We start from the raw sequence: 12,734 nt of genomic DNA on the forward strand, positions 1-12,734 counted from the left end.
TCACAATTTTATAATGCAAAACATTTAGATAAACTAGTTTTCATTCACTTCAGGCACAGTCTCATAAATTACTGATAAACCCTAGATTGTGTTTAAGTCACCAAATTCATAAGACCTGAAGGAATTTAGTACCGGTTGTTAATACAAGAAGTGTACATGCACAGCTAAGTCTTTTTCCCTATTACTATTCTAATGCAATTCTTTATGTTTGTCTTCTACAGATAGTCTAATCTGCAATTAACTGTGAATGTATCCTACCTTTAGGTCCTTTTCCTGGAGTAGATTCTACAGTAGTTTTGCCCCATATAAGTATTATCCCACCTGAGTCTCCAGTGAGCACATCACCATTTCCCAAAAAAGCCAAACACTGAACAAATTTGGGTTTTTCATATTTCTGAAACAAAATAAACAGAAGGAAGGGATAATTGTTTGTATTCTAAGTAGTTATAATAACATATCCATTCCCATATAACTCTGAAAACACAAAGAGAATTTAATCTTTTTGTTGTTGTTGTTGTTTGTTTACCTCTCTGTTCAAACAGTATAAGGTGACAACAGTGCAAATTTGTAGGCAGCATGAACAGATCCTTCCACTGTTTTAAAACTGACCTCATATCAAGACATTCTTACCCCAAATATCCCTTGCTTTCTTGATAATGAATTGCCACTCCAGGTCCAAAAAAATATATGAGATTTGCCACATGTTATTATAGTATTTGCATCAGTTGGATGGAATTCCACAGCAAGAACAACTTCATTTGTAGTCTGAAATAACAGAAATAATATTTATTCAGATGTTCATATCCTAATTTTACTAGCAACTCATGTAAAATTACAAGTTTCAGACCAAAGATAGGAGGAACTACACAGGATGTTGCATGTATACAAAAATCCATAAGTGTTCCCTGATAAATTGACTGTGTGAATAACTGCACATATCATTTAAGTATTGCTTTTTCCCATATTCATAAGGTGTTTTGTTTGTTTGTTTCTTTTTTAAATTTTTATTGCTAATAAAACTTCAGTAAAAAAAAATTCAGACTGCAATCTACAAATGTACATATACCAAGAACCAATGTGCGGAATTTGATTCAGACAGAAATGAAAATAAGGAATGTCTAGAAGTGTGTATGTGTGTATATATATAATATAAACAATTACAGGCTGAACCATCACTTCAGCTCTTTAAAGTGTCCAGGATTTTTTTTTATTTTTTTTATTTTTTAATTAGGAAAATGTTAAGAGAATTACTTTATTTGGACTGGTCCTTATGGAAGAGTAAAATCTAATTAGAAGTATTCCAGTATTCAAAACCCTTCCAGAATACAAATTCAGAATACATTTCTTTTGTGCCCTTATACAACTCATCAGAATTACACAGTTGTTTCCATGTAAAACCAAGTTTGTGTCTCACAAAATTACTATATTTTTGTAATGAAAACACCTGCATTTTAAAATAGGTATTTGTGTAATATTTACCTTTATTTCTGCTACTTTTGATTTCTTCTGCCAATCCCACACAGTAAGCATATGCTCATTAGAGTCATCAATTACGCACAAATGAGTACCAGAATCCTAAAGGAAAAAGAATAAGAGGTGCTGAAAAAGAACTATTAAGCCCTGTTCAAACAAGGGGCATGGCAGTAATATTTAAAAGACACAGAAGGACAAATATAAATTTAGCAACTCCCTTTTAAGGGATTTCCTTTTTTCTTAGAGGTAAAACATATTTTTGTATAATCACACCACATATCATCATGCTTCAAAAAATATTCTAAGAAAGCTTTAAAGATACCCAAATCTTTCTCTTTTTTTTTCTTTTTCTTTTTTTTTCCCCTTTCTTTCTTTCTTGCTCTTTTGTATTATCATGCTAGTAGCATAAGTGTTTATTCCTTTTTCTAGTCTGCAAATACTTTGTTTTTCCCCAGGTTCCAGAACACACAGTTCTGCTTGTGGTTTTCTTTCTTAAATGTCACCGTCACATACACACAACTTTGCAATAGTAACATTTTGAAAGGACATCTCTTTTTTTTTTTTCCCTCACAGAACATTAAGTGCCAAGCAGTTTCATTATGTAGTTGGTAAAACTGGAGCTAGGGTAACACTTTATGAACAAAATGATGTTTACAGAAGCAAGAAGATTTATATCCTCTGTATTAAATAACTGAAATGTCTTATTTTTAAAAATTCTACAACAAAACAGTAAATGTAGCTATGTAGAATTAAAAGAATTGACAGAGATTCTTAGAACAAAAACATACTTATTCACAGCAACACATACTTGCACAAACCAGTTGTTTCAAGGACATTTGTAGAAAGTTTTGGAGGAGGCCTTATTTATTTTAAAGTTGATTCTTGCAGTTCAGCCAGCATTCTCTAACAAATTATGAAAATAAAGGTGGCTGAAATTTCTGTTCCCAAACACTAACACTGTTATGAGCAGCAATATGAAAACATACTTTCAAGGTTTTTTTTTTTCCACTTAATTGGAAACAGTATTGGTGATATAGACAGTTCTTGCATAGTTTAGTGGGATTATGTGATTAAAAACATAGTTCTACTAGATACTTAACATTCAACTCTCAGTCTAATAAAAACTAGAACATGATATTCAAAAGAATTCCTTAGTGTTTTGTTTATTATTTTTAATTTTTATTATTAAAGCTGAAAAATGCATTTATTCATCTTAAAAGAAAACTGAGTTTAAAAATTTCCTGGTTTGTTACAGCAATAGGAATTACAGTGTTTCTCTCACATTATTTTATTTATGCTACACCCTATTTATAAAGAAGTTTATATCCTGAAAGTCAATACCTATACATAACTAAGTAATGTTTCAAAGTTTAGTGAAGCTGCAGCAAGGGAGCATAAGCATTTATTTTCAACAGGTTTTCCCTGGAGAGCCTCAAAACACAACTGTACAGTCCTAAGCAGTCTGCCCTGGATGAGTTATTTCCAGAGGTCCCTTCCCACCTTAATTGTTCTGTGCTTCAATTTCTCTATAAGCAAAATACAGCTGATTATCTTTCTCTCTCTCTCTTTTTTTTTTTTTTTTGATACATTTATTCTCTGGCACTTGCATTTATTCTCTGGCACTTGCATTCTTGGATGCAACAATCACAGCGTGGGTTTTCAAGAGGTCTGATATGTCTTAATGCTTTGGCAAAAGCATGAAGGTAGCTTAAACATTAAAATACATGTCTTTTATACAAAATAAACTTAGCAGCAATTTTGAAATTAGAATTTTATCAGTGCCAAACAACACATTTCTGTTTACTACTACTACTTCTGATAGATTTTGTGGGTTTAGTGACAAGACTTTTGTTTTTTATTCTATGCAAAATTAAGAAGCACGAATTGAATAAACTATACCTTAAGAAAATGGCAGAGGATTTTTATTTATTTTTTTATTTATTAAGTTTTCTGTTGGTGCATAAAAACCTATTCCAGTTGTGCAAACAGAAAAGTTACCCTTTCCATAAGAACTCACTAAAATGTCTTCATGAACCTCAGTAATAAACTTGCTTTTAACATCTAAATAAACAATAACTCCCCATAAAACCCAGCACAGATTTTAATTTCTACTCAAGGTATGTCAGTGTCTGCTATTTATATGTAGTGCTAGTTTGTTGCCACAATTTTACATCTGCAATTTCCTGTTTTTTCACCTCACTCGCTGTCAGCTGTTTTTATAGAGTATGCATAAACTTTACTGACACACTTTTAGTACCAAAGCAGGTCAGGTAGGAAATCGCATTCAGAAATCTCAGTTCAGAGACTTGCTAGTTGACACAGGGTTGGATAACTGATGTAAAACACACCAGGTAGCAGCACCCATCTTACCGCTTTTGAAAAATCCAGGCACCCCACTCCACGCTCAAAAGTCCCCAGGCCGATGACCTGCAGCGTCACCAGGCTCACCGAGTCCCACACTCTCACATGGGGCTGCAAGGGCTGTGCAAAAGCAACAGGACAAATGGGTGTCACCAGTGGCAAAAGTGTCAAACACAGGCTTAAAAATTATGTCAAGCTACCCAAACTGCGAACTGTGGACTGAAATGCATATGGCCTCTGTTGATGCTGCTGCTGTCAAGACAGTTTCTGCCCACCGCACGCAAGCTGCAAACATCAAGAAGGCATTTGGTAGCTGTGAAAATAAATCTCAGCCCAATTCAAACCATTGAACAAAAATAGAAGAGTCATATTGCATTTCAAACCCCAGACCTAAAAATCTCACACAGCAATTGAAACAAGCGATCAAACCCTATTTTTTAAAACATAAAAGTATGAAAATAATAATAATAATAATAATAATAATAATAATTAAAAAAAAAAAAAAACATGCCAAAAAACAATGTTGGTGCACTGAGTCATCTAACCATAACCAGTGAATGAAAACCTCCATGGCAATATTTCATCCAAGTGCTATCCCAAAGCAAGTTAGCTGCATAAATGTGAAACAATTATAAATGCAGTGGGAATTAAATTGTCTTAAGGACAGCATTCACCATAAAAAAAAAAAAATCATAACAAGATTAAACAAATGCTCAGTGGAAAATAAGACATTAAGTTAAACACCTGAGAAAGGGTTGTACTTAACATGTTTCTGCACTTCAAAGTATCTGATTTATTTATTTTTTTCCCCTCCATCTGTAACTTCAGGAAGATAATCCGATTATTCAAATTGTGATAGAGTTCATCATCAGCCAGGGACAAGAGCATTTAACTATGCTTGTCCTCAACTGAGCAAGTTTGTAGGGCAGCTTGGCACACCTTCCACAGACTCCCAAATTTGGCTTCCTTTCCCATGAAGCCTTAGGAGTACACAGACCCACTGTACTGGGGTCTTGTTTTCCTCTGGGAAGTTATTGAAAAATATGTGACAGAAATGATACGGCTTTATAAATCAATTACAAGGTCCAGATTTGCCTTCAGAATTAAAACCAAGTTTCTCATGTCACAGATAAAAGACTATGAGCTTCTTCTCTTTTTGATGTATGGCTGAGTGCTTCCATGGTACTATCTTTCGCTAGAGATACTACTGTTACCTTAGAAACAGCACAATATCTCAGTATATGCAATGCATTACAAAAATAACAGCAAACAGAAGGTGATGATAAAATTAAAACACACACACACAAATACAGTTTTTTTTTTCATTTTTTCCTGATTTTCAGAACAAGAGACTATTGTTTGACAGCTCTATTACTTACCCTTCCATCTTTATCCACTCCAGCTAACTGTCCTGTTGCAATTCTAATTTTGTCTGGATGAACTGCAAGACTAAGACAGACAGAAATATGACTCACTTTTGCTGTCATTGGCCTTCAAAACTGAAAGCTTTTTTTTTCTTTTGTTTTCAACAGAAGTTCAGAAAGACACTTATGATCCTAGATCCCACTTTTAATAAGACAGCTTGAATGCTTTCCTTGACAGACTATTTCATGGCATATTATACTGCAAAATCCTGACGGGTTGATCAGGTTTTTGCAATGGCTGCAGGCACGCAACCAGGAGTGCCCAAAGAGCCACCTTCACATGTGCTCAGACAACTAAATCTCAGGTTTGCACTATACTGGGAGTCCACTGTAACAAAACAGCAACATCCCGTGTTGAACTTCCAAGACATTATTTTTTGCCATGTTTATAAGCATTAGAGCATACTTCATGTCCAAATCAAGAGATAGCATGAAACTGAGCAAAAATGGTTGAAAAGATGGCTGAAGGCATGTGCACCCAGGAGTCAGGCCTTACTTCTTGAATCTTGAAATGAGTTACTCACATAATTGTACTAATGAAAATCTCCAGTACGGTGCACTTTTAGTGTAAATCAAAATCTGCTTTTGTTTTGAAGACCATGTTAAAAAACAGATACTGTAATTTCGAAGTCTATGTCCTCTTACTCCTACTTATTTTTTGACTAGCCTTCTCATTTTCTTTCTTTGTATTATTACAAAGGTGAAGAAACAAGAAAATAAAAACAGGCAAGGGGGAGCAGTGGAGGGGGGCTGAAGAAGTCAGAGTGATGAGCACCAAAATGTTTACAATTCAGTCTAGTTTTCTGAATGAACCTGAAGACTAACAAGACTAGCAACAAGACTAACAGCATTACTCCCATAGCAAGCAATTACAGTTATCAAAGCAGAGCCAGGAAAAAAGAGGTTTAGAGAGCAACTCCTTTCTTCCATTCAGGTACAGCAAAGAGCCTATGTTTACCTTGAAACCAAAGCCCGATGCTACTCTTCAGACTAACACTGTAAAGTGACGAACCTTTGCACCACCAATGACGTTGGCTTCAATTTTTCTGCTTTTATGTTTTGTTTGCAAGTGTCTTTCTCGTATGCCAGACGGTCTTAATACTTGGATGGGGCGTCCATTAAAAAAATTATAAAATTACTCTTCAGTCTTCCATTTGGTTTTCTAATTCTCCTTTAAGTCTACACCTTTGCCATATTGCCTTTAAATTCCTGATCTAGAATTAGGCTGATGACCATTTTTAATTATTGGGACATCTATTTAGAATAATTTATGCAGATATCCTGTCTCTAATCTGGCAATCCTATGGTATCTATGTATCAAAGTTTACATTTAAGCCAGAAAACCTAAGCTAATGTGGACTGTTCTATTACCATTCATTTGTAAGGCACTTAATACACTGAAATTTACAGGGACTGATGAAACAGAAAATAACCGCAATCATGATGACATTAAGGAGATCACAGATACAGTGATAAAATTTTAAAAATAAATACATTCCTGAATTATGACACACACATACAAATGTTTTATACTAACCATTTAACGCAGTCTGTATGACCCAGGTAGTGTCGCTGAGTTCTCTCCTCATAGTTAAATAGTACCACCACTGATGCTATGAAATATACAATTTCTCCGGTAGGAAGGAGGTAAACATTGGCTCGACAATCTCTTCCACGATACCCATATCTATACATTTATATATTTTTAGAGTCAAGGCTTTCATAATCACTGTATATCACACACATACAAGAAAATCCAACAAATTTTGAAAGGATTCCTGGGGAGCTCTCATGCCATGAAGTGCCCTTTATGTTTTCTTCTGAAACTACAACACAATTTCACTAACAGTTTAAAAAAAAATTAAGAATAGGATCAGACTTCAGAAATCCAAACCACTTAAAGTGATATTCATTGATGTAAAAATAAAACGTGCATAACGCACACTGAGGCAAAACAAACATAGCTGTGTCACTATATAGAAATCCTTAATGTGAATTTTCATTAGGTAACAGCAAGACGTCACGGTACAGGCTGTAGATCTTTTTTCAGTAACAGAGCTTGGGTAACTCCATGCCAGGGACCAGCATATTGGTTTTGTCTGGCCTTTCAAAATAAGCGTGTGAAAATTCCTAATGCCCTTCAGAAAAAGGCAAGCTTCAGCACAGCAGCTGCCAAGTCCAGAAAATAGTTCTTAAGAACATTTTAGAGTATTTTTAAAGGAAACAAATCTCAAAATGAACTGACACAGGGAAAAATAATCTACCTCAAACTACCCAAAATATATAAAAGGGATGATTTTCGTAGAAAACCTGTATAACTACCATGACACTAACAACATTCAGATGTTTTATGCACTACAATCAAGACATGACTTAGCACTGATCAAATGTAACTGTATCTTGATATTACTTTGAAGCTGGTGCGACTTTCTTCATCCAGATTATTAATGCGTCTGTGTGCCTGTGTTTCAGTTCCAGGGTCACTCTTTACTAGTAAAATCAACACTCGGACTTGAACAGCAGCTTTGAAGCCTTATATATATACATACATATATATATGTATGTATGTATATATATATGTATTTATATGTATGTATATATATGTATTTATACATATGTATATATATATAAATACACATATATATGTGTGTGTATATATATACACACACACATATATATATGTGTATTTATATGTATGTATATATATGTATTTATACATATGTATATATATAAATACACACATATATGTGTGTGTATATATATGTATATATATATGTATAAATACATATATATATATGTGTGTGTGTGTGTGTATATATATATGTATTTATATGTATGTATATATATAATTTTCTCGTTGTGTCCTACACTCTTCAGGGAGAGGTTCCCTTTTTAGTGCCAACTAATATACCTAGAACAGCAGGAGATGCCTCAAGCAACTTTAGGTAAAGGCTTCCAAGGTCTTGGATATTGAGATAGATAGGATAAAGTAAAAGACCAACATGGAGAAAGCTGGATGGGTTAAGCTGGCCCTCTCATAATTACAGGTGCAGGTGCAGTAGCACAGGTTTTGGAGTTTTTAAACCAAAATCTCCTTGCTTGACAGCTTGGCCTCTGCTCTTGAACAAGAACTACTTCTCTAACAAAAATACCACCCAATGCCACCCTCCACATCCAAAAAACGCCCCACAACATGAGTAGCAAATATAGGTCTTTCCTCTTTTGTAGTTACTGAAACTACAGGGATGTAGTCCCTGTAGCCCATCAAATTACAAGACTACTGTACCACAAGAACACTTGCAAAATTAAATATGTTCATTTAATAATGTAAATAAATAGTGATTCAAAGAGGGACACTGCATTCAGTTATCAATTAAGTCTTTTTAGAGTAAGAAAAAGAAAAAACGTTTCTATCTTGCTGTCTTCCCTTTACTACAGAAGAACACAGTGGCACCTCTGAAGCTAAGCTTGCTTAGCAAATAATGTGAAGAGAAATGCTGATACAACACAATGCTGAGAGCACGAAAAAGGATGCTTCGGTTTCTCCTTTAACAGTATTTACCTTCACACTAAATTTTCCTCTCCTCTTTCAAACACCAGTGGAACAACAACAACAACAACAACAAAAATGCTCTAGAATGGCCCTTTACAAAAGCAGAACAAATAAACAAGTTCAGTGAACTTTCAGAAATGACAGGCTATAAACTAGTGAAAATATTATTTCTATACAGAAGCATGAAGAACACTATTCTAAATGGCATCTCAGAGGAGAAAGGCAGATGCTGCTGATCTGCTGTATAAAATAGGCAATGTATTGATAAGGATTTCTTGTGATTGTCATCTTTGAACATCCATCCTTTCATCTCAGACGTTTACCATGTGAAGCTACGGCTACATATTTTGGCACCTGCTGTTAAGCTCTGGCATTCACGAGGCTGCAAAAAACAGTTACGTTTTCTCAGTCCGTTTCTTTCCTTCACCCTCCTACATAATAACGTACCAAAGAGTGGCTGCATTTTCTAGGAGCATGTAAAGCAACAACCTACTTTGTGAGAGAAGTTTTTGCTTTCTTCAAGCTCTATCCCAGGCATCTTGAGAGAAAACAAGAGGTGTTGCTGCTCCACAGCAGCTCTTTCCTTCTCCACACTCTCAGAACAAGAGAGCAGAGATACATTAATACAATGATTGACCAACTCTCTGCAGGAAAAACAGCAATACTACTTTGATGCTTAATTTCCACTACATTTCAATGTTTATCTTTCAGTAAGACATGTTTCAATAAGACTGAAAGAAATTCAGTCAATATTGTGAAGGTTTGGACTATATTGTCACAAAAAAAAAATATATATATATATATATATATATATATATTTAACAGCTTTTAGTTTTCTTTGTTTTATTTTTAATATGGTAAGAATAGCCAAGGCCCCCACGGAAAGTGATCTGCTGTACAACAGTATTCAATAGTATCATTACAACTGACTCGAATTATTCTTAGAAAGAGCACCAGTGTTAAAAATAAGCTTATAAAGGGAAGTCAGAAATTCCCTGCAGAAACTGAGCTACTTTACACTAGAAAGAGGCTAAAAAGTCACTGCCTATCAACAGCAGCACTGACAGTGATCTCTGTAGAGCAGCCCATTTCCCTCTTAGTAGGAATACCTGATATTATTTAACCAGTTCTGAAGTGCAGTAAGCAAGATTGTACTGCAAAGCAGGGATACCCAAACTAAATTTACATGAAATCACTCGGGAACCAGAGATGGTCAGCTCAGATTTCCCCATGAACTACTACTTCTTGCCAAGCCGTTTAGGTATTTCTTTAATTGACAGTAATCTGCAGGGCAGGCAAAAGCAAAGTGTGTTCTGTTGAATCTACAGTACCAGGTATCAGTCATTGAAAACACCCACAGGACACAGGTCATCTAAAAAGAACAATTCCACTCCCACCTCCCCACACAACACAGTCCAAAAACCCTACCACACAACCTTTTGCCTCTGTTCTTGCCTTGAAGTTGTTTATCCTCATGGTTCATCAGCTAGCCTGTAAATAGCATCCAGTATGGTAATATCAAAGGAAAGCCCAATTATAAACAACCATCCAGAAGGCAATTGCTGAAGAATTAAAAGACCTTTAAAACAAAGCTTACCAATTGAATTATTCAACACTCCATTAACCTTTCAGTTGCACAACACTGACATTACTCAAATACTCTGTGAATAACTGTCCTCCTACCTTGTTAATAAAGTGTACAATCTTCAATCTGCCATTACTTTTGGAAGTTATGGCTGGCTTGCAGATTTCTCAGCTTTTCTAAGCCTGTACACAAAGTACATGATCTCCTGCTGGAACTTCACGTCTCCAAAACTGATGGCCAATTTTGTTCAACGTCATATGGATCAACAGTACGCCCTCACAAATTTTACTGCTTTTTCCTCATTGTTTTCTTCAACATTATATCCAAAAGATATCCTATAGCCAGAAATATAGCAGTCTGACTTAGAATGACATTTCCTTAAACAGATTCCAAAAACATGTGGACAATTTGTTTAGACTAGATTTATTTCACTTTAATTAGCCCAAAGCATGAAACTGATTTAACCTGAACTTAAGGTCCTTGGACACTAAATAAATGTGTCCACAGAGGGATTTGCACCTACTTAACTGAGGGTATGATTTCACGATCAGTTTTCATCAGTCCAAACTCCTCACTGCTGCTGAAACAGTAGGTTGGGCCTTCCTCTAGTGTGTTGATCCTAGCCCTTGCATGTTTGTGGGACAAATCAAATTAATGAGTTGATCCCGCTGAAAGTTAACTCCACAAAAAAAGATTGCATTTCAGCCAGATCAGCAACTGACCCAACCCATTATTTCATGGTCATATGAGTGCCAGCATCAGCACCCAACAGTGGTGACAGTAGGAAAGCAAATTACCTCAATTTTGCAAAGCCTGAGTAAGAGCTCAGTTTTCTTTCCAATCAGACTTTTAAAAGAAAATATTCCTCTTTTATGGCCTAAGCTTTCACAATCTGTCTCCAAAGTTCAAAGGATACTAGTTCCACAGCTGCTTTTTCATAACTGAATACCCAATATCTTTAGTTTCAAACATTTAAAAGTTAATAAAAGCAGAGAAAATAATACAGAAATCGTCTTTCCTTAACTGAGTAACAAAGGGTGGCTTAAAATACATGCCTTATGCACATACGCTAATAGATGTATGGGGAGACCCTGTCTGCACATATCCTGACATATGCCAGCACATCATCAATGTTTATAAAAATTTTCTTGCTTTCAGCAAGATCAGAAGGATTATTACATCAATTCGAGTGCTGTCTAGACCTGCTATTTTACAGGAGGACTAAGAAAATTGTATCATCACAGCTTACAGGAAGAATCTGTGGGGATGAGAGGGGGTGATGGGAAGACCCAAATGTGTGCAGAAGCATGTCTCTTATGAACTTCTGATCTGCAAAGTCTGTAGAAATGCTGTCAGCCACATACCAATTTACTTCTTCACATGATATATTTGATTTATTTAATATATTTAATTATATTAGTAAAAGACTGTCCAAGATATCAACCACTTCATTTCAGAGCTGAAACAGAAATAGTGCACGGAATTGCACGTATCTGTGTTGTGTTTTTTTTTTTTCTCCTGTTAATATTCCACTCCCATGTAAATTGTCAGTGAACAAAGAAGACACAAGACTGATAAAAAAAAAAAAAACGGAAAGGCATGGCAAGACAAAAAAAAAAAGTTAATGGTATCAAGGATACACCCACTCCAGTTTTAACTTCTCAGGAGGCAGCTCTGTCCTAATATCATCATAGTTTTCTACATCAGAAGGAATGAACATTGTGATTGGTCGACCCCGCATGAACATCTTGATATATTCTCCCTCTGTTGAAACAAAAAGTATATTAATCATATGGCAAGTTTACACAAGAAATGAGCACACAAAAAAATAAAACAAAAAACAAACAAACGAACCAAAACTAGTAATTAGCACAGAGATGCAAATAATATTTGTGATATAACAATTATTTTTGAAATGTGAACTTGGTTAAGGCCCAGACTTTTCTAACCGAACACGAAAACAACACGCACACACACACACAGGCACAGTAAGTGCTAGCTGAATTTAAGATAACTCTCTGACTAGATTAGGCCTGTAACATTTTCAACATGTAAATTACAGAGCAAAGGTAAATTTTAAATCTAAATTAAAATATGAAATTGAATAAATAAATTATAATGAAATCACAGGATATGATATTTCAGGTTGAACAGGGACCTCAGGACATTTAAGTCCTGCTTCTAGCTCTAAGCAGGTGCAGCCATGAGGTCTGACGGTATTGGGATTTTTTGGGATTTTGTCTGGTTCAGTCTTGCCAAGCTCCAAGGATGGAGATAGCACAGCCTCTCTGGGCACCTTGCTACCTGTCAGCACCCCCAAGGCCTTTCCCACAGAGCT

The 12,734-nt window shown here is 35.3% G+C and overlaps 1 protein-coding gene across 1 annotated transcript in view; it reads right to left on the minus strand.

The window, feature by feature from the left end:
• Positions 1-12,734, minus strand: part of EML4 (EMAP like 4) — a 156,531-nt gene that overhangs the window by 24,578 nt on the left and 119,219 nt on the right. The window contains exons 8-14 of the mRNA XM_084283965.1: positions 12,037-12,160; positions 6,796-6,945; positions 5,214-5,283; positions 3,844-3,954; positions 1,480-1,575; positions 631-765; positions 259-394 (exon numbers count right to left, since the gene is read on the minus strand). Of these exons, the coding sequence (XP_084140091.1) occupies positions 259-394; positions 631-765; positions 1,480-1,575; positions 3,844-3,954; positions 5,214-5,283; positions 6,796-6,945; positions 12,037-12,160 (822 nt within the window). The remainder of the gene's footprint in view (positions 1-258; positions 395-630; positions 766-1,479; positions 1,576-3,843; positions 3,955-5,213; positions 5,284-6,795; positions 6,946-12,036; positions 12,161-12,734) is intronic.

The sequence above is a fragment of the Netta rufina genome (genome assembly GCF_964035555.1).
Source record: "Netta rufina genome assembly, chromosome: 3".
NCBI lineage: Eukaryota > Metazoa > Chordata > Aves > Anseriformes > Anatidae > Netta > Netta rufina.